At 52.6% G+C, this 20,687-nt stretch overlaps 2 protein-coding genes across 7 annotated transcripts in view; one reads left to right on the top strand and one right to left on the bottom strand.

Moving 5' to 3' along the window:
* Dnm1 (dynamin 1) overlaps nt 1-4,331 on the top strand; it is a 41,275-nt gene extending 36,944 nt beyond the window's left edge. Inside the window, 2 exon segments of the mRNA XM_048812970.1 lie at nt 1-91; nt 3,144-4,331. The exon segment at nt 1-91 is cut by the window's left edge and continues 24 nt beyond it. Of these exon segments, the coding sequence (XP_048668927.1) occupies nt 1-91; nt 3,144-3,216 (164 nt within the window). The 3' untranslated portion in view covers nt 3,217-4,331.
* Nucleotides 4,332-4,930: 599 nt separating this feature from the next.
* The window catches only part of Golga2 (golgin A2), a 15,832-nt gene continuing 75 nt past the window's right edge, over nt 4,931-20,687 (bottom strand). Inside the window, exons 2-28 of one of the 6 annotated variants that reach the window (XM_048812967.1) lie at nt 20,595-20,672; nt 18,979-19,101; nt 17,645-17,725; nt 15,569-15,676; nt 15,253-15,296; nt 15,071-15,134; nt 14,708-14,767; nt 14,446-14,526; nt 13,553-13,591; nt 13,227-13,289; nt 13,044-13,137; nt 12,844-12,950; nt 10,943-11,001; nt 10,477-10,618; nt 9,980-10,069; nt 9,765-9,872; nt 9,503-9,590; nt 8,559-8,893; nt 8,220-8,333; nt 7,665-7,889; nt 7,508-7,583; nt 7,214-7,305; nt 6,737-6,955; nt 6,552-6,654; nt 6,351-6,457; nt 6,115-6,271; nt 4,931-6,032 (exon numbers count right to left, since the gene is read on the bottom strand). In XM_048812967.1, coding sequence (XP_048668924.1) covers nt 5,818-6,032; nt 6,115-6,271; nt 6,351-6,457; nt 6,552-6,654; nt 6,737-6,955; nt 7,214-7,305; nt 7,508-7,583; nt 7,665-7,889; nt 8,220-8,333; nt 8,559-8,893; nt 9,503-9,590; nt 9,765-9,872; nt 9,980-10,069; nt 10,477-10,618; nt 10,943-11,001; nt 12,844-12,950; nt 13,044-13,137; nt 13,227-13,289; nt 13,553-13,591; nt 14,446-14,526; nt 14,708-14,767; nt 15,071-15,134; nt 15,253-15,296; nt 15,569-15,676; nt 17,645-17,725; nt 18,979-19,101; nt 20,595-20,672 — 3,072 coding nt within the window. In that variant the 3' untranslated portion in view covers nt 4,931-5,817. Of the gene's footprint in view, nt 6,033-6,114; nt 6,272-6,350; nt 6,458-6,551; nt 6,655-6,736; nt 6,956-7,213; nt 7,306-7,507; nt 7,584-7,664; nt 7,890-8,219; nt 8,334-8,558; nt 8,894-9,502; nt 9,591-9,764; nt 9,873-9,979; nt 10,070-10,476; nt 10,619-10,942; nt 11,002-12,843; nt 12,951-13,043; nt 13,138-13,226; nt 13,290-13,552; nt 13,592-14,445; nt 14,527-14,707; nt 14,768-15,070; nt 15,135-15,252; nt 15,297-15,568; nt 15,677-17,644; nt 17,726-18,978; nt 19,102-20,594; nt 20,685-20,687 lie in introns of those variants that run through there. The other 5 variants (XM_015497521.2, XM_015497522.2, XM_015497524.2 and 2 more) reach the window with 5 other exon arrangements.

The raw sequence follows: 20,687 nt of genomic DNA, 5'->3' as shown, positions 1-20,687 counted from the left end.
TGCCCTCCAGGCCGGGGGCTTCCCCTGACCCCTTCGGCCCCCCTCCCCAGGTGCCCTCGCGCCCCAACCGCGCCCCGCCTGGGGTCCCCAGGTGAGTAGGGTCTGACTGCGGCGGGAGAGGCCGCCGGGTGGGCGTGGCCGGGTGGGAGATGAAATCGGATTCTAGAGCAGCTGCCCGGTCGCCAGAGCCGACCCGCTGCATCCCAGGCACTCGGTCCCCAGTGCAGGAGCCACGGACGTGGGGCCAAGGGCTGGCGAAGCCAGCTGAGTCCCGCAGGTGCTCTTTTCTGGGGACGGCTGTGGGGCTCATCCCACCTGCTCCCTTCTCTCCAGCACTTGCATGGCGCTTCACTCTTTTTTCACTTCTGGCCCCCCAAACATTGCCTTGTTTCCTCCTCTCTTCTCAGTTCTCCATTACGTCCTCCTTTCTCCTGGTGAGCCTCGCTCAGGCCCAGGGACCTGAACCCAGAACCTTCCTCTGTGGACCATGAGGATTGTGTTGTTACACTCAGGGCTACTTGATCCCCCGTTTTCTAGCCCTCTTTTGACTTGTCTGACCCAGGGTGGTGTCTAGCTTCTGGCCCACAGGAAGAGAGGCCAGGCTGCGACTGTGTGACCAGCAAGGTGTGTGATGTGTGTGTGGGCGTGCACACAGGTGTGAGTGTGAGTGGAACCCAGGCATGGATAGGACAGGAAGCAGGTGGGGAAGGATTTTGGAAGCCATGGGACAATCTGGTGGCCTTTCCTTTTTCCCTGCTTTTTCTGACCCTTCCTACCTCCTCTGGACCAATGTGGTAGGGGTGGGGAAGGAGTAGGAGTAGGTATAGGCTGCCCCATTCCAGAATTCCAGAGATTTCTAGAGAAAAGGATTCTTTCGTTCCCTTGGATTTTAGTTTTGCTCCTTTTTTTTTTTTTTCCTTTTGCAGTGCTGGGGATGGAACCTAGGGCCTTACTCATGCCAGGCAGCACTGAGCCATATCCCCAGTCCTGGGCCTTCTTCATCCATGATCCTCTTTAAGGAAGTTCACTCCAATATCTCACTTAGTCTGCCCTATATCCACTGGCCACATTCTCTGAGGAAAAACAGACCAATAGCATCTGTTTCCAGATAGCTGGAGGGTGGGGCTGGAGTTCTAGCCTCCCATACCCAAATGAAGTGGGCATGGGGCCTGCTCTTTGAGGATATGATGACCAAAGCAGATGGGGTGAAGGCAAGCTGCGCGGCACTGGGCAGGAGCACTGGACTGGGAGTCTAGAAATGCTGGTTCACCCTGACCTAGTTTTAGACAAGTCATTTTCCCTCCCTGGGCCTCAGTTTCCCTTCTACTGAATGATAATTAACTTTCTGCCTTTCTCTCAGGGTTGGTGTGGGGATCAAGGGAGACAAGGGCTGTAGGGATGCCAAACGACACATGTGGCTATAGGAGCACTTTGCCAACTGCCAATGTGAGCTCAGACTCTATGGGTATTCCACCTGCCCAGGTCCCTGCTGAGGTATAACGTATGAGAACTGTCAGATCAGGTACCTGCTCTAATTCCATTCTCAATGATATATGGGAAACATCTGGCAAATGATGACTCTGCCTGGGGAAGGAGCAGACTGAAGGAGCTTCTTCAAGCAGCTTGACTTTAGTGGGGAATGGGGCATGATGGAGATAAAGCTCAGGTGTAAAGAATCCAGAGGACATTGGGTTGGGAGAAGACATATGGGCAGATTTAGTGTGGACTACACTAAGGAGAGCTGCTGGCTGGGCAGAGTACAGACAATAAGGAAAGTGTGGATAAGGAGGGGCAGGTTGGAGAACCTTCATAGAAGAGACTGACTTGGGACTCTGCTATAAGCAGTAGGGAGCCTTGGAAGGCTCTTGGACAGAGAAATGACAGCTCGGCCCTAGAAAGCAAGACTTTCCCTTGTAGAGCTGTGCAGTGGCCCTGTGAGCACATTAGGCACAAGATTGCAGGGAGCTGGTGCAAATGCCTTGTGTGCAGGCAAGCTTCTGTATTGTGACAGCCCACGCGTGTGCTTCAGTGTGCCGAGTGGCTGCATGTCCCAGATCCATGCTGCACGAGCCAACCAGCAAGGGTGTTGGGCACTGGGAGGTGGTTGGAGGGAAGTGTATGCGTGTTGTTTGTGGGCATGTGTGTTAGCGTGTGCATGCAGGGCCGTGGGGCCTCACAGCATGTGTGTGCACGCCCGGGCGTGTGCGTGTGCGTGTCCCCTGCCCCCAGGCCTGCCCCACTTGTGCGTGTGAACTGCCCTGTTGATTTCGTGCTGTCTTTCAGAATCACTATCAGTGACCCCTGAGGAATGTCAGCCACGGTAGGTACATGCTCTCGGCCTGCTGCATGAACGGTGTGTCTGACCCCACTGCACCAGCTCCATGCTGGGGGGGTGCAAGCTGGGACTCAGAGCAGGCCCCCTCCCTCTCCCTTCTGCAGCTCCAGACTCCCTCTTTCCTTTCTGTCCTCTGCCAGCTGGCTCTCTTACCTCCCTTCTTAGCGAGCCTCGGGACTCAGCACCGCTGCCCAATGCCTCCATGGACAGGCTCCCTGCCCAAAATGGCAGATGTGGGTGCTCTCTGGAGCTACCAAGAGGCCAGAGAGCTCATGGTTTATGGTGAACGGGCTGGGACCTTGGAGGAGTTGTGCACACAGTTGATCTCTGAGGAGGCTAGAGGCCTTTGAACTTCATCCTGGGCATTCCACATCCAGCCCCCAGTCTGAGCCAGTAGCTGTGGCATGGCATCCTACTCCTCCTGGCCTGGGAGCTCTGGGAACCAAGTCCTCCCCAGGGCAGGGGCTTGAGTGGACGCTGTGGTTGTTTGATTTCTGAAAGCCTGAGTGTCTTATACACACTGTCAGTCCAGATGAGGCAGGGACACAGAGCTCCCTTCCCTGCCTCCTTGTGACAGAAGGCAGTGTCCTCAGCCCCAGGTGAAGCAGCTCAGCCAGCCCTGGGTTCCTGCATCTTGGCCTGTTGCTCCTAAGGGTGACCTACACTTTTCAGCCAGGGGACAACAGTGTCTGCTAACTTGGGCGAGTCAGTCTCTGAGTTCCACCTGGCCAGGCCACAGTATGTGCCCGGTGACCCCACCTGCCACCATTCCCTGGCCACTGACTCTCACTCTTCTGCTTTTCCCCAGCAGGAAGGGCCCAGCCTCACCTACGCGACCTGCAGCCCCCCGACCAGCTGAGGCTCCCCTCTTAGACTTATAAGTCTGTGGCCACTGGCATCCGGCTGCCTGCCTCCCCTTCCCCCCGGGTCCCCTCAGAGGACTCCTGGGCTTTCCAATCACCGAGGGGCCTCCAGTGCTCCCTCACCCCTTTTAGCTTTGCCCTCCTGGTTCAAGTCTTCTTTCCAGCCTGGTGGCTGCTGTGGAGGCTAGGGGTAGAACACAGGGTAGTCAGAGGTGGGGTGGCCCCACGGCCAGGCTCGTGTCTGAACTGTGGGAGCACTGCCTGGGTGGCGAGTGAAGGGTGTGTGTGTGGTGGAGCAGGGCTGCCCTGCCTGCACTAGGCTAACTGGGAGCGCTGGTCCAGCCACCTCCAGCTCCTCCATTCCATTTGCCTTCCCTTTTCTATCTGTCCATCTGTCAGTTTCCTCTTTTCCAGAAACTTGCCCACGCCCACAGCTGCGTCACCTGTCAGGGCGTGGCTGCTCCTGCCTTACCAGCTCTCTCCTTCCTTCTCTCTCTCTCGTTTTCTCTTGGTTCTCTCTCCAACTGCCAGCCGATCGGGTCAGGCAAGTCCGTCCCGTCCTGAGAGCCCCAGGCCCCCCTTCGACCTCTAACCAGATCCCTCCTATTCCTCGGAGACCTCCCTCTCCAAGCCTGCCTGGACAGCTGCTCTGTGACTTGACAGTGGCCCCCCACCCCGGCCCCAAAGCATCCCTTTTCATCTGTGACTTAGTCTGCCGTAGTGGTGAGCTGACACATCCAGGCGTGACGTTGGTGAAAACTTGTGTCCCTCTGTGGTATTGCTCCCGCCCTGTTCTATAAATATCTATAAATACTCTATACATATATATACATATATATGGCTGACTCAGCCGCGCCTCTAGTGTTGGGAATCAGTCACCATGCTGTCCTTGTGGAGTCGTGTGGCCCAAATACAAGGGAATGCTGTTGCCCTGATGTTCCCGGCTCCACAGTGTGCCACCTTCAGTGAGCCTCTCTGTCCTGCTCGGCCTGTGGACAGCCAGCCCCCTCAGCCATCCTTCCGTTGCCGCTCGAAGCATGGGGGCGCTGTGCTGGCAGCTGCTGGCTCTCTGAAGGCCTCCAGTCTTGCTGTCTCTCGGCTGAGAATAAAACTCATTCCTGGACGATGGGGAACCGTGTGTCCTCTGCTGGCTTGTGTTCTCTGTGGGGCTTGCGGGGAGGGGAAGGTCTGCGCACGGGCTGGGTGAAGAAGGGCCGTGGCTAGTATGCTGTAAGGAGTGTGAAGGTGGTTAAAGTACCTGGAGGTGAACTTCTCATCCTGTGAACTCGGCTGTGGCCACTAGGGGGCAGGGCCACAAACAGCCTAGAGGGAGAACCTGTGGCTGGGGTGGGCACTCTGAAGGGACAGCCAGGAGGAAGAGGCTCCCAGGTGTGGACAGGCCAGGGGATGGTAACTCTGGACTGGAAGTTGACACCCTAAGGTGTTGCATCCTGTGACCCTTCCCCACTGTTAGATAAACCTCGCATCTTCACACATTAGGACAGGACCGCCCTGAGAGCCCCCATGGTGATCGCCCTGGAATCCTCCAGGCTTCACCAAGCAGGGTAGAGGGGACAGGCTTGGAGGATGGCAGACAGCCCTGCTAGGCACACTTCACGCAGTCCAGAAGCCTGCCCTCTGCTGGCAGGACCACTCCCTGCTTAGTGCTGCCAGCTGGCAGGACCCAGGACCCAGGACCCAGGACGGCAAACAGGAATCCAAGGCTGAGCGGTATGGCTAAATCCATTTATTCCGAAATAAAAAGCAAAATAAACAGGAGCTGCATCACCAGGGCACCACAACCCCATCCCTGCCTCCTTCCTTTGTCCTATGCTATCAATAAATAAGTTTCCCAATCCCAAATAATTATTAGACCCTTCTCTCCATTTGCCAGCTCCAACTATGACACAGGGGGCAGTCCTACCCCAGAATTTACAAAATGATACACAGGTACAATATGTACACTGGGGGAGGGGAGACCCACCCCCCCCAGCAGCCTCTGCCCTGCCTGGCCTACAGTTAGCCTCAACTGTCATAAGGCCTGAGAATTCTGCCCAGTAGCCCTGCCCAAGATACTTCTGAGGATGGGAGCCCTCAGGACTGCCTGCGCCCACGCTGCCCTCGCCTAGCCTTCAGTGACCCTAAATGTTTGAAGACCCATGAGAATGCTGCCCAGCTGACCTGCCAAAGTGCCTCTAAGACGGGAGCCCTGCTGAATGGAGGACTGCCCCCGCCAGACTCTGCCCCAGCCCGGCCTACAGTGAGCCCCATCTTAAGGGCTGTGAAAATGCTGCCCAACTTGCCTGCCCCAAAGTGCCTCTTGTAAGAGGAGAGAGCCCCCTAAATGAAGGTCTGCTTGGTGAGGGCAAGGGGGCCACTAGAGAGCCCTGCCCCTCTAGAAAATTATGAGCCTCTGCCTCTCTTTCTGGAGCAAGAGTCCAGAAATCAAGACTCAGCCCTAGCCAAGGTGGCAAAGGGTCTGCACCTGTTTGTCCCCTGTTAGGGGTCTTAACTTGCTAGTCCTAAGGGTAAAAGGGTAACTGGGAAGGAATGGCAGGGACAGGGGGGTAAGGGACAGGTGGGGGAAAAGTCCCTGGCCCCTCCTCCCCCGCCTCCGACTTAGATGACCATGATCTTAACCTCATCATTGTCGTCGGCACGGTAGAAGAAGGGGACGCAGGGGTTGGTGCCCAGGCCGAGGCGTTCCTGGGGGTTCTGGATCTTGCGCAGCAGCTGTATGATCTGCTGCGCAGTGTGGTTCTCAGGGGGAGAAGCCGCCCCAGCGTCTCCTTGTGCCGGCTCCACGCTGTCAGCAAGGCTCACCTCTTGAAGGTCTTTGGAGAGAGGAAAGGCCTCTGAGCACGGAGCAGCCCTCTGCTGCTCCTCCTGTCAGCCCGTCCTGAGGTCTCTACTCACCACCCTGCTTGTCAGTTGCTCCAAATTCCTGGGGGCTTGCTGGCTCTGGAGTGGTGGTTTCAGCAGGACTCTGGGCCGCTGCCAGAAACTTGCCCTGCCACTCGTTACGCTCCCCCACAAGCCGCAGCACCAGCTCCTGCAGCTCCAGCAACTTGACCTGAAGGGAGAGATGCTCAGTATCCCGGCCCCCGCCCAGCCTGCAGGCCCGCAGAGAAGAGATGTTCAGGGGCTCCTACCTTCATCTCCTCCTTGTCCTGCGCCAGTCGGCTGATGTACTCCTCCTTCTCTCGGTGGCGCTCCTTCAGCACTGCCCTCTGATTTTGGTAGAGGGCAACATACTCTCCTGCAGGGAGGGCAGGGCACAGGACTCAGATGCTGGGGCTCCCCCAACAGGCCCCTATGCAACCCCCACTGCCTTGGGCCCCAGCTGGGCTCACCGATGGTATCCGTCTCTCCAGAAAGCTGGATGCATCGATGTTCCAGTTCCTCCACCCGCTCCTTGAGCTCCACCTTCTCCTGCATGACCTCCAGGAAGCGGCTCTGAGGCCAAAATAGCAGGGTCAAGACTCAGGAGGGACCTGTCCTGTATCTACACTTCCTCTGTTGGGAAAGGCTCACTCACCTGCAGCTTCTCCATGGCCATCTGTAGAGCCTGGGTGCTCTCCCCAGACACACAATTGTCCCCACTCCTGGGGACCAGGGCTTGCTCTGTGGGCTCACTCTGGGATGTGGCTTCCAGATAAGCCAGGCGCTGGCAACGTGTCTGCTGCTCCCTCAGCTGCCTGCGCAGCCGTGCCTTCTCTTCCTCGGCATTGGCTAGAGCCGCATTAAAAAATACCACCTAGAGGCAGACATGTCCTTTTTATTGAAAAAATGCTCGGGACAAACCAGGGAGCAGAGAGCAGAGCAGCCCTCCCCTGGGCCTCAGTGGGTCACTATTTTTCCTAGGGGGGGCACGTATCCAATCCCTGTCTCCACGGGAGGTGTGGGTGTTGGCGGAAATGGGACTGGGAAAAACCAAGGTATCAGGACATCCAGAGGGACCACAGAGGGAGGCAGAAAAGGTGAGCTGGGGAAGGGACAGGAGAGCACAGCTCACCATGGCCTCTCGGCTGTCCAGGTCCTCTGGGATGGTCAAACTGGGCCGAGAAGCCGCCGCCTCCTTTTCTTCCTCGTCCATTTCATCTTCTACTGCAGACAGCCAGAGGGATCCCTCAGACAACCCAAGGGAAGGCCCAGGAAAAAAAGGGTCCACTTCTGCCCCCTCACTGTGTACCCCTGAGCCAGCCTCCCCAGAGATTAACAGCACGTTCCGAAGTCTTCCTCTAACTCCTCAACTCTGTTCCACCACAGTACCTCTTCAGGCTCCCCTCCTCAGGATGGTTTCACTCACCTTCCCCAGGGAGAGCCAGGAGGCTCAGCTGGGCCTGTAGCTGTTGGTTTTGCTGACTGGTGGCTTCTAGGCGCTCCTACGGGATTGGGAAGAGAGTGAGAAGGCACAGAATGGCCAGGTCCTCCACTTAGGGGCCCGGCCTCAGCAGCCCCCTCACCTGGGTCTCCTGCAACTCCTGGCGGGCCATCTCCACTGCTATCTTGCCCTGCACCTCCTCATGCTGCAGCCGGTCCATAAGCTGAGTCTGCAGCAGAACCTGCTTGTGCAGCGCCTCCTTCTCGGAGGTCAGCTGTTGATAGGCTGCCACGTATTGCTGCAGGTGAGACAGGTACTGGTCTCGCTGCTGTTGCAGACCCTGAGCCTCCTGGCTCTTCAGCTCCACCTGTGGGAAGGCCCTGGGTGTAAGGGCAAGTGTGACTTGCTTCCAGTTCTTGATCCCAGCCCATAAGTGACGGTGGTGGTTGGTGGTGGAGGGTAACAGAGCCCCATGCCTCCAACACTTAGCCTCACGCTTTGTAACCATCTTTCCCCACCACCGGAACTTCAGGCCACAGATGTGGAAAAGCAAAGAGAGCCACACACCTATTAAGTGCACCCTACTAGTGCCCAGTAACTGAAGCTAAAGAAACCAGGGTTAGCTGTGTGAAGAAATAAAGCCTCCCATCATGGCTGTCTCTTCCCCTACAGTGAGGGCACATGGGGCAAGGGTTACCGTCTCCTTTAGCTCTCCCAGCTTCTCCTGCAGCTGACCCAACTTCTTGGCCAGCTCCTTCTTGACATGCTGCTCTGACTGCAGCGCACTGGTGATCTCCATGTTCTCATTCGACTGAACAGAAAGCAGGAATCAGTGCCATACAATGCAGATAGAGACCCCAGGGTGTCCATCTGCCACAGTCAAAGAGTTATCCCTCCCCGCACAGACACCTGAGCGAGGCCTTTAGCTCGCAGGGTGCTTCACAGCCACCATGGGGGGCGGGGTGGGGTGAAGGCCAAGACAGAAAGGCCCAGAAGGACTTGATGGGGAAGGCCTGTGAGCCCATGGGCCACGCACCAGCCTCACGAAGCCGTTCTGCAGCTCCGCCAGCTGCTCCTTGAGCTCGCGGTTCTGGGAGAGCGCGCGGCTGATGGTGGTGCGGTCGTTCTGCATGCTCTCCAGAATCTGCTTGCGCTCCTGCTCGCCCCAGAGCTCCGCAGCACGCTCGAGCTCCGCAGCACGCTCGAGCTCCAGCAGCCGCTCCTTCTGCTCCCAATTCAGGCGACTCAGACTATTGTTATCCTGCACCTGGGCATGGAGCTGTCCAGCCAGGTTCTCCAGTTCCTTTTGCAGCTGCTCCACATCTGCCTGCAGCTGCTGCTCTGCCTCTGAGGGCCCGGGTGGGGGCTCCACTGAGAAAGGAAGCACACAATAAGGGACTTGGACCTCTGGCTTTTCAGAACCCTCTTCGTGGGTCCGCAGCTCTTAATTCAGGCTCCTCACTTCAAACCTTGCCTTCCTAATAGTTCCTCATGCCTAGATGATGGTCAATCCTTCAAGTCATTTCCCAATATAGTTCTTTACACTGCCATGCTCAAGTCAACTGTGGGGGACTGGCAGTGGGCACACCATCCCTCTCTGAAGATGAAAACACACTGCTGGGCTGGGGATGTGGCTCAAGCGGTAGCGCGCTCGCCTGGCATGCGTGCGGCCCGGGTTCGATCCTCAGCACCACATACAAACAAAGATGTTGTGTCCGCCGAGAACTAAAAAAATAAATATTAAAAAATTCTCTCTCTCTCTCTCTCTCTCTCTCCCCCACTCTTTCTTTAAAAAAAAAAAAAAAAAAAGAAAACACACTGCTGCTCAGAGAGGTGATAAGATTTGCCATCCATCTCCTGGCACAGACCCCTTTCCCTCTGCCACAGTGTCCTTGAAATCACTCCTCTCCCTGGGGTAGTCTAAGCCACCCCCAAGCCCTCACACACTCCGGGCTCCAGGTGACCCTCGTCCCCACTCACCCATCTGGCTCCTCAGTTCTGCCAAGTTGGTCTCCAACTCCTGAACCCGACTCTCACTCTGTTCTTTCTCCTCCCTCAATGTGCGCAGCTGCCTCAGGCACAGGGGGAAAGAGCAGAGAGAGGGAGGGCATGGAGGACCCTGGTCCCGACTCCCTCTCTGCCCCCACCTCCAAAAATCCAGAACATGGACCCCTCTCCTGGTTGCACTCCACAGCAGGACACACCAGGGAAACCCAGCAAGCCATCTGAGGTCAGGCCTCACCTGCTCTGACATCTGCTGCATCCTCTGCTGCCACATGGCGTTATCTCCTTTCAGGTTCTCTGCACAGTGGTCTCTCTCCACCTGCAGTTGTTTCAGTAACTCCATCAGCTGACAAGAATGAGCACAGAAATTAGGAAGGACTGTCACTGGTTGTTACCTGCTCCTGGCCACCTGGAGTCATCTTCCTCCCATATCCCTCCCTCTGCAAAGCCTACCTGCCCCACATGTTTCTCCAGCTGTGCCCGCTCCTCTACGGCCTGCTGTAACTGCTGGTTACTATCAGGGGCTTCAGACCGGCTAGAGAACTGAAGTGGGGAAAGTGGAAGTTTAGATCTGGGGAGCCCAGGTGTTCCACATGATGCCTCCACAGGGTGTGAACTAGATCAGTGTACGACTCGGGGTCATTACCACATAATAAAAGTGCTGGCTGAACCCCCAGGAGAGGGAACAGACTACTGGGTAACCACATAGAGGAAATCTACAACACGATGGTGTTCAACCAAGATGATTTAAAAATAAAAATTTAAAAAGCCATATCATTGAGATTCTGATTCCACAGGTCTGGGCAGGGCTCCCATTTGTGGATTTTAACCATCTGTGGAAGATTCTATGGCAGGACCAGATAAGAACCCAAATTTTCCAGCTCTTGGCTGGAGGCCACCCTGACGACCGCACGGAGCCAGTGCTCGGGCTGCTGGGGCTGCTGCCTCACTTGTTGCAGCAGCAGCTCAGACATCTCCAGCTTCTTTTGGAGCTCCTCCGCCCCCAGCTGCATAGCTGCTTTCTCTGCCAGCACCACACGGAGCTTCTCTTCCAATTCTGAGTTCTGCTGCTTCAGGTCCTCGTTATTTATGCTGTAGTCAGAGGTAGCACAGTAAGGAATGCACCAAGAACAGGAAGAGAAATTTCGGTGACCAACCCATTGCCCTTGCCACACAACCACAGAACCATGGCATTAGAAGGGACTCCAGGAATCAGGAGTCACAGGTGACAGACCACAGAGAAGATATGAGTTGCCTGAGGCTGCCCCAGGAATGAAGCAGAGGCTGGGACTACAGTTTGGCTTTGGACACATCCAAGCCTATAAAACCTCCTCCCCATGTTCACCTCCCATCCCCTCCCCCACCCCCACAATCTCACTAAAGTCCTGGACTGCCCATTCTCCTTCCCCTTCCTACTTGTTCTTGTACAACTCCAGCCTGAGGGCATCTCTCTCTTTGGTTAGCTCCTTGTTGTGCTGCAAATACAGAAAACAAAGTCAGGATCTGGCAGGCCAAAGAGGCAGCCAGCACCCTAACCACAGTAACTATTCCAGAGTGACACATCCTCACCCTCAATCACACTTGACAGTTTTCCAAGGCATTGCTAAGCCCAGGGTTCGTTTATGTTTTCATGAGTGTTTGCTTTGATTTGTGTGATAGGGAGTGTCCCAAGACGTTATCCCTGCTGGTATTTAATTCCTGGGCTCAAATGATTATTCTGCTCCTCTGTACTTGGGACTAAAGGTGTACCACCAAACTCGGCCTTGATTTGTTGTTTTCCTGGTGCAGGCAACAAAACCCAGGGCCCAAAGCATGCTAGGCAAGTGCTCTATCACTGAAATACATCCCAAGCCCTCTTGTTTGCTTTGACTTTTATTTATCTGTTTGTTTATTTTTTGGTGTTGGGGATTGAACCCAGGGGTGCTTTATCATTGAGGTACATTTCTAGCCTTTTTTATTTTTTTAATTTTGAGCAGGGTCTCACAAAGAGGTTGGCATTGAACTTGTAATTCTCCTGCCTCAACTCCCCAAGGTACTGAGATCACAGGAGATCACCAGATCACCACCCTGCTTGACTACTCATTTGTTTTGAATAAGAACTCAGTAAGGCTCGGCATGGTGGCACACGCCTATAAGCCCAACAGTTTGGGAGGCTGAGGCAGGAAGATCGCGAGTTCAAAGTCAGCCTCAGCAAAAGGGAGGCACTAAGTAACTCAGTGAGAACCTGTCCCTAAATAAAATATAAAATAGGGCTGGGGATGTGGCTCAGTGGTTGAGTGCCCTCGAGTTCAATCCCCAGTACCAAAAAAAAAAAAAAAAAGAACTCAATAAGGGTAGAAGAGATGGGGGAAAAAGATCTAGCAGATAAAAGATCTACAATGTATCTAATACTGGTGGTTACTGTTATTACTACTAGCTGTAATTATCTATACTAAGTGCTTCGCCAGGCATCACGCTAATGATCCCACTTTATCTTTATAACCACCATATGAGGCAGTTACTGGTTATCTCCATTTTGTAGGTGAAACACAGCCTGTAAGAAGCTAAGTGGCCTGTCTGGGATCACTTATGCAGAGCTCAAATTTGAACATCCTGGTCCCCACACAGGGATGGGGGTATAGTTAGAAGAAAGGAAGTTAAATCTGTTGTTCACAATTTGATTGGATGGTACATTCACATAGTCCAAAACGCAGAAGGTACAGAAGTGAAATGTCACTAGGTGTGGGGACATACACCTATAATCCCAGACTTGGGAGGCTGAGGCAGGAGGATTACAAGTACAAAGCCAGCCTCAGCAAGGACCTAAGCAACTTACTGAGACCCTGAGTCAAAAAATAAAAAAAGCTAGGGATGTGAACCCCTGGGTTCAATCCCCAGTACCTGCCCCCCCACAAAAAAAGAAGTGATATATGTCTTAGCCACCCTGTTCCTCTCCCTGAGTTTATGTATTCCAGACATGTTTTATGTATATTACACACATGCCCCCTCTCTCTCCACAAACAGAAACATACTAAGTTCTTGGGAACCTTCACAGCCCATGCATCATATATCCCCTTCTCCTAGCACCTGGCAGAGGCCACAGCAGGCTAAGGGCATGATGGGCTTCCCACCCTCAGGGCTCCATATCCAGTGCTCACTGTGCAGAGCACCTGACTCATCCCCAGGCTTCCACTACCAACCACACCACACAAAGCAGCAAGAAACGGCCCATGCTGCATTCTGAGCAGCAAGATGCTCCATCCGCAGAAGGGCCCTTATGCTCACTCCTGCACTGGAAAGGTTAGGCTGCTGGTGGTGGGGCAGAAGGCTGGGCTCACCCTGTCTGCCTTCTTTTGCTCTGTGGAAACAGCAGACAGAGTCCGTTCCAGCTCTCCCACACGCTGTTGGGAAGACTGCAGACGGCCAGCAAGATCCTCAGACTCTCCTGGAATGAGAGGTCGAGATGAAGCCTCAAGAAATTACCCACAGGCCCGCCAAAGTGTCAGACTGAAGGTTGAAGAGGTCCCCGGACTCCCACCTGCTTTCTGCCTGGCTGCGTGCTGAGTATGAGCCAGGGCTGTCTCTAATCCTGCTTTCTCAGACACCAGAATTCCTATGGTCTGGATGTGAACCTTTCAGAGAATAACCAAAACAAGTGCTGAGGAGGAGGAAAGAGGTGTTTTCCAGGGAACATAGGGGACACATGGCACTGTCCACTCACCTGCAACTGTTCCCTTAGAGCTCCCTGCTCCTTTGCCAACTTCTCTTGACACGCCTTTTTCTCCTAGAGGCAGAGGAAGCAGCTCTTACTGGGGGAGGCAGAGATGGGACAGCAAAGACCATGCCCCAGAGAACCTCAGTGGCCCAAGCAGGCCCACAAATGAGACCTGAGTATGAGGTACCCTGAGTGGGACAGGGTGGGCCATGGAGGGATGGGCAGTGAGCCTTATCCAGGCTAGGAGTGGGCAGGACAAGACTGCGGCCTCTACCTGAGTCCTACCCCAATCCCAGGAGGCATGCAAGAAGCAAACACAGAAATCACATTACTTTTTCCAGTTGATCCAGAGTGTCTTGGTTCTGCTGTTTCTGTGGGGAAAAAGTCAAAGGAAGGTAATTGGGGTTGATCCCTTTTATGCCACTCTCCAGATCAGGATGGGGCAGGCAAGTGCCAGGGATGGGTCTAAAAGAAGTTGTCAGATCCCATGGGGACATCAACTAATTCAAGCTCCCAAAGAAAGAGAATTTGGGTGTTGACTGGTGTTCGCTCACAGCTATGCAAGGGAGGGGCTGAATCTGAGTTCTCTTTAAAGGACAATACCATAAATCTCCAGAAATGGAGTTGGAGAAACAAAGACTACCCCCTGCAGCTTGTGACTCAGGAGGGTGCGTTCCCTTGGCAACTGAGCACATCCTATGGGCCAGGTAAAATTCTGAACAGTAGGGCTATAGTAAGAAGAAGGATGGACAAAGACCCCTCTTCTCCTTGGTGCTTATATTCCAATGAGCCTTTAAGTCTATGATGCTCAGAGCTGAAAGGGACCTTTGATTTCCTTTAATTCTACCTCTGTGGGAAACTCAAGCTCAGGGAGAAGTGGTTAGTCCAAAATCAAAGAGAGCAAATTAAGGACTGAACCAGGGCAGGATGCGGGGCTCCTGACAGCCATTTAGGCTTAGGCTCCTCCTGGAGCGACAACCTCAGGGCAAGTGGGGCAAGGACTCAAGGAATGGTCTTGAGGAGAGAGAGGACACAGAGAGGGAAGCAAAATAAAGAGCCATGCGGAATGCTCTATGCTCTGAGGTCTCTCCAGCTGAGACCTAGGCCCCCCAGCACCCCATTCCCCTTGGCACCAGGGGCCCCCAGCCCCTTACTGCAGAGCCCCAAGGGAAACTGGAGCCCAGGATTGGCAGCATGAAACCAGGGGATCCCACTGGACTCTTACCAATTCCTCTATCTTGCTACTGAGTTGTTTGTTTGTTAGATAGCTGGAGTCCAGGGCTACTGCTAGCTCTTGGTACCGGCTCTGAGGCGCATGCAGAGAGGAGGAGTTGGAGGAGGGTTGGGGGAAGAGGTAGAGAGAGCATCATTAGGGTTGGGGGGTGTGTGGACTGTCTCAGCTGGCAGCAGGGCACCCAGGCCCCACTGTGGGAGAAGATAGGAGCTGGCCTGCAGGGTCCACTGGGCCAGGGGCCAGGGTCACTCACCTCCAGATCCTTCATGTTAGCAGATGATGAGAGGCCTTCTCCATTGATGTATGACGTAGACTAGAAGAGATGAGAGGTCACATGGAGATGCTAATTTCCTCTCAATGTCTAAGCCCTGACTTCCTTTCTTCCCTTTCAACTAGCAAAATCTTCCCTGGCCATGTTGGACCCCTATTCCCATAACCCCTTTGTGCCAACTTCTCAGGGTTCCTACGCCCCCATCAGGCTTCCCCCTTCCAAGCAGCTCTCATCTGTGTTTTTTGCACCTGAATAAATGATGGCATCAAACATATATATCCAGTCCCTTATCTGAACTTCTCCTCCCCACCTCTGCTCCCTTATGGACCCTAATTTCTTGGGTACCTCAGACACAAGACCATTGAGCTGTTGAGAAAGTTGTCGCAGGCTCTCAGTTGATGAGAAAGTCCTAGAGATGGAGACACAGGGTCAGGGGTAGAGATGGCTCCATGGGAAAAAGTTCATGGGTGGTGGCCATCCCTGACTCCTGTGGCCTAGGGTCTGCTGCCCCAGTAGGAGATACTCACTTTGTTTCATCCATAATATTAGGACCAATGTCGGCATCATGGTTCTGTTTGGGAAGAAACACATGATGTGGTCATTCAACTTCTAGTAAAAATCACCCAGGGACAGGGTGAGCCAACCTCATTCCAATAACTTTCCATCTCCCCAAACCTCAAAGAAAAGCTGTGTCTTGGCCTCCCCATCCCAGTCCCCAGGAAGAGCACCTGGCTCTAGAGACCAAGCTACTTGAAGAGAAGAGAGTCCGTATGAGCATTATCCTTTGGGAAGAGGATGAGAAAGCACACAGGAAGATAGTGGGAAAAAGGGAAAGGAACAAACCTGAGGTAACTCCAGGCTAGGGAGAGTAGGACCTGGGGAAGGGACACGGCCAGGTGACACGCTGTCATCAGCAGCTGGTGGTGCAGGAGCAGTGTGGTCTTTGGGTGCCTGTCACAGAACAGGGGGAGGGGGTCAGGGGCCATATAGGAGAGAACCTGCTTCATTGCTATGGACACAAGGGTGCAGAGCAGGCAGGACATTGTTGCTGCAGTCAGAGGGACAGTCATATGTGCTGGGAGCATCTGGGGGTATAGATACCATTAGCCCAGGCTTCAGACTGCTTGGCAGCATTTCAGCCAGCCAAAGATCAAAGCAGGGGCTGCATGACCCCCTTCCTAAATACCTGAGGACCTTGTTCTCCCTGGGGCTCAGCAAAAGGTGGTACAGGCTTGGGCCAATGGCAGCCACAGCAGGTGGAAAGAAAGTGTGCCCAAGTCAGGGAGAAGAAATGCACTGTTCTTCTAGAGAATTACTGTGACCCTAACTCTGGGATCCTGCTGGGCAGAGACTATGGGTGATGGACTTGGTATCATAGTCCACTCCCTTTACCATAACCTAGTTCTACTAGAAATCATTGTCTCCATTATTCCCCATTTCTGGAGACACCACTATCTCTACTCAGGGGACTGCAATCCCATCTCTGCATTCCTAGAGGAGAAAACCTCTGTGGGAACCAGTTATTGATGCAGCGAGGCTTTGAAACACAGTAGGTCTTCACCTCCACAACAGAGGGGTAACAGGCTGGGTGCACAATCTCAGAACACTAGCACAGACTAGGATTGTTCTGAAGAGAAAACAACTCCCTATGTGGCTGGCCCCTCACTAGGGCAAACACCAGACACACAGCTGCAGGACTTATTGAGGCTCCCACCTCACATGCCACTTTATATCCTCCAAGTTGACAAAGTGAGTCATAGCACCTGGGTAGACCTGACCGCCTGGGTGGGAACAGCTATGATGACTGGAAAACTCTTCAACCCGTCATCCCTCTCCCTATGCCCAGTTCCAAAAGGATCTGGCTCTGTCTTAGCTCTATTGCTCTGGCTTGGCAGATGTCCTTGGACAAGTTAGCTAAACAGAAAGTTCCAATACAATATCCGATGGAGGCCAATGCCTAGCCCTGTGTACCCAGACCCTGCCCCTGGACTGAGCTACCTGCATTCCTGAAAGGTCTTCTATGACTTCATAATGACCTCATAATGCTGACCATGACCCTTCCGTTCCCTCTGCCTCCCCACTCTCCATGTGCACGAATGTTACTCACCTTTAATCTTCAAAGTGACCTCAAAGTGGCCACCTCCTTCATCCTTGAATCCATTCAGAACCAATTTCCCCTCACTTAAGTATTTGGGATGGTGCCACATTCTCCCTAGCTTCTCTCAGAAGCCTCTCCTCCCTATGCCTGCATCCATCCTATCTTGTGTCTGTTTTCGCCTCTGTTTAACAAAGTGCCTGTGCTTTGAAGGGCCAAATGAATATGGCCAGGTGTCCTCTGATTTTTAAGAGAGATTAGGGGCAGAGTTTTCTGGTCATTCATCTGTTGGTTAACCTCACATCCTTTTCAGTTAGTTGATCTGAAAAAAATAGCCTCAATCCTTGCAACTATAATGCAAACTCACTTTTTCTTAACCTTACATTCCCAAACTTCAAACCCAATGAAGTAATCAATTCAAGAAGATCACAAACTTTTAAGGTCTAATGATCTTTTAGGGATGGACACACAGAGGACAAGACCTAAAAAGTTTTGCTGTTGTTTTGTTTTTTAATCTCTCCCAGTCTGAAAGCACCACACTGGGCATTCAAAAGCTCAAGCTCCACACACCTTCTCTCAAAGTTATTCCCAAATTAGTTTTAGCCTTCAAGGTATGTTTCACCTTCTCCAAGATGATAAAAGATGTGGGGAAGGAAAAAAGCCCAATCAACAAAGCAAGTGAAGAAGCAGATGTAAGCAGGCTGAGGGTTAATGGCAGCAACATAAAATAAGCCAGAGGCAAATGATCCCCAAACCAGAGAAGCCTCAGAGGCATGCACAGCTGGGAGAGAGGAAGCCAAAGGGTGGTCTCGGCACTGCCTCACCTTCCACTTGTCCAATAGGGGGAGCGCTACCCCATTGGAATGGTTAAGGTCGGACACCAGCACCTTCAGAATGTCCTGAATCTACAGGAGGTGAAAAGGGAAAAACAAGGGTGGGGGGAAAGAAAGAAGTGGCTTAGAGAGAGGCAAGAAAGTCAAGGGAAGGGAGAAGAAGTTGGTTTAGGAAAATGAAATGCTGAAGAAGAGCAAAGGAGACCAATACCAGGGCCTGTGCCATCCTTCCAAAAAGCCACTTGCTGCCTTGCCAGAGCTAGCAATCAAAGTAAACAAATAGTAAAATTCCGAGTGATGTAGTCAAGTTACCTGACCAGTGCAAGTCTTAATATGCACATGAGACCCTCTCCTCAGGCTTAGGATGCAGGGCGGAATCTGGAAGAGCTCCAGACGCCCATCTCCATTTCAAAAACCAGACTCCCAAGTAAGGGTTCACTAGAACACAGGGAGCTAGAGCTAAAAATTAAGTTTGAAAAACAATGATTTAATCCAACCATATCATCTTACAGATAAGGAAACTGAGACCCTGGAAGAAAACAATTTTCTGAGGTCACCCAGCAAGCTAATAGCAAAAACAGACTCAAAATTCAGACATTCTTCCAATCCTGGAGCCTGGGGCTCTCCTTGCCACACCCTGGGGCTCTTGCAGTGATGCATCCTAAAAGAAGAGCCTGATGGCAAGCAGCTGTTCTCAATTGCCTGGCTTCCCCCTGGCCCCCAAGGCTGAGGAAACCAAATAGCAACTACCATTTATTGAATGTTTACTCCAAACCTGACTCTCTATTAGGAAATAAACATAAAAACAATAAATCTCATTTAAGCTTCATAAGTGTACATAAAAACTATTATATATATATTTTTTTCAGTGCTAAGGATTGAACCCAGGGGCCTCGTACAACTGAGACACCCCCAGCTCTCAAAAACCAAAATTCTTTTTTTATAATGTTTTTGGAGTTTTAGATGGACAACATGTCTTTATTTTTATGTGGGGTTAAGGATCAAACCCAGTGCCTCACATATGTAGGCAAGCACTCTGCCACTGAGCTACCACCCCAGCCCCTCAAATCCAGAGTTCTTTTTTTTATTTTTTTGTAGTTGTAGATGGACAGCATACCTTTATTTTATTTGTTTATTTTTATGTGGTGCTGAGGATTGAACCCAGTGCCTCACACATGCTAGGCAAGTGCTCTGCCACTGAACTAGAGCCCCAGCCCTCAAACCCCAAATTCTTAACCAATACCTGACACTTCTTCAATCTTAACCATTACCCTTTTTGCCCTTTGAACCCCCAATCCCTGGGAGGCTGACCAGCTAAAACTCACATCCTCAGGTGAATGACAACCACCAGCAGTGGTTGTCTCAGGGCTACTGCCATTTTTTATCTTTTTTTTCTTCTTTGCTCCTGCAGGAACACCAGGACTGTTCTTCTGCTGATACTCTCTCAGCTGTGAAAAGGAGAAGCAGTGACACTCATGAGAATGAGCCCCTATATTCACATCTTCCTCTATAATTTTTATAAAATATTCTTATGTGTACCATCTGATGTAATGTCATCAACAATGTCACAAGGTGTTTCAATGATTAAGGACTGAAAAGATGGACTACAAACATGAAGTTTTTTATAAAGACAATAATGGAGTTCAAGTTCAATCTTCTGACTCCCAGCTCTGGAGTTCGCCATAAAGCAGCAGCTCCCAGGGGCAAGCCAGAGGTAGGGGTGGATAAGTAAATATTAAGTAAGCAGGAACTGTACACTGGGCAGTTCAGAAGCCAAACATTGGAGTCCTGCTTATACCTCTGTTAAAGCTGCACACCAGTACTTCCCAAAGTTTTACAAATCAACATATCCTAACAGAAGGCAGTAAAGACACAGCCCCAGCGAATCTGGCAACAGAGCACACCCAAATATCATTTCAGAGAGGTCTATTAAAATCTTAAAAATCTATACAAATGTCATCTCTCTATATATTAATGTCTAATCGCTCTCAAGAAAATAAAATGATGCTTCAGAGAGATGCCTCACATTTATTATCCCAGAGCACTCTGCACCCCAAGTTGTGAAGATGAATTGGGGAAGATGCAAACTGTGAAGCTCAGTTCCCAGGACCAGTTCCACATTAGACAAACAGACCTCACTCCAGCAAACACTGAATGAAGGGCACCCTGGTCCCAGAATCTCAGCGAATTCGAATGTAAAGATGTCAGGAAAAAAAAAATTTTTTTAAGCCACTCTGGAAGGTAGACACCTGGGAGAAAAATCCCAGGTTTAGGAAGAACCCAAACCTGTTCTTCCATGGTCATCGGGAGATACTGTCAACGTTTTTATTAGCTCATTGGTGAAGTGTGTAGGCTTTCTGAGTTATCACTGTGTGAGTTGGAAGTAAGGAAGCCTAAAACCTCTCAGCACTAGGTCCCACAGACCTGAGAGTTCCCTTCCAGGTGGAAATCTGTGCCCAGACCAGAGAAGCCCAAAGGGAATGAAGACACTTAGGGGACCAGGTCGGAAGATCACAGGCCGAGCTCGCGGTGGTAATGACAGTTCCGAGGGGGACTGTGACGTAACTACATTCCACTCCTCCCTACCGACGCCCGAGTCGCTACTCCACGGTGGGGGAGGGGAGCGCAGGGCTGGGACCGAGGTCCTTGACGACCAGGGAGCCCAGGGAGGTCCAATTTGGGGCGGCAGGAAGCCGGGGCCGCGCCTGGAGCGGAGAGCCCTGGAGTCACCGGCCAAAGTCACCCAGGGGCGACTGGCGAGGGCGGGGGCTGGGCTGTTGAGGGGGCGGGGCTGGCTGAGAAGACTTTAGTAGGGGGAGCTGAGGGGCGCCCAGGGGCTCGCCCCGTGTGCCTCAGGAATGGCACAGACTCTGGCCACGGTCCGGCCGTCGGAAGGACTCGGTCTGTCTGGCTCGAGGGGCCGCGACCCGGCGCGTTTTACCTTTTTCTTGGCCGCGGCCAATTTGCTCTGTCTGGTCTCTTCCGACATGACCGGGCGGGGAGGGGAAGTGGGGGGGGGGGGGGCCCACATCAC

Source organism: Marmota marmota, unplaced genomic scaffold, assembly GCF_001458135.2.
Source record: "Marmota marmota marmota unplaced genomic scaffold, marMar, whole genome shotgun sequence".
Lineage (NCBI taxonomy): Eukaryota > Metazoa > Chordata > Mammalia > Rodentia > Sciuridae > Marmota > Marmota marmota.
Note: the sequence above shows the minus strand (reverse complement) of the source record. Positions and strands in the feature narration are given on the sequence as shown.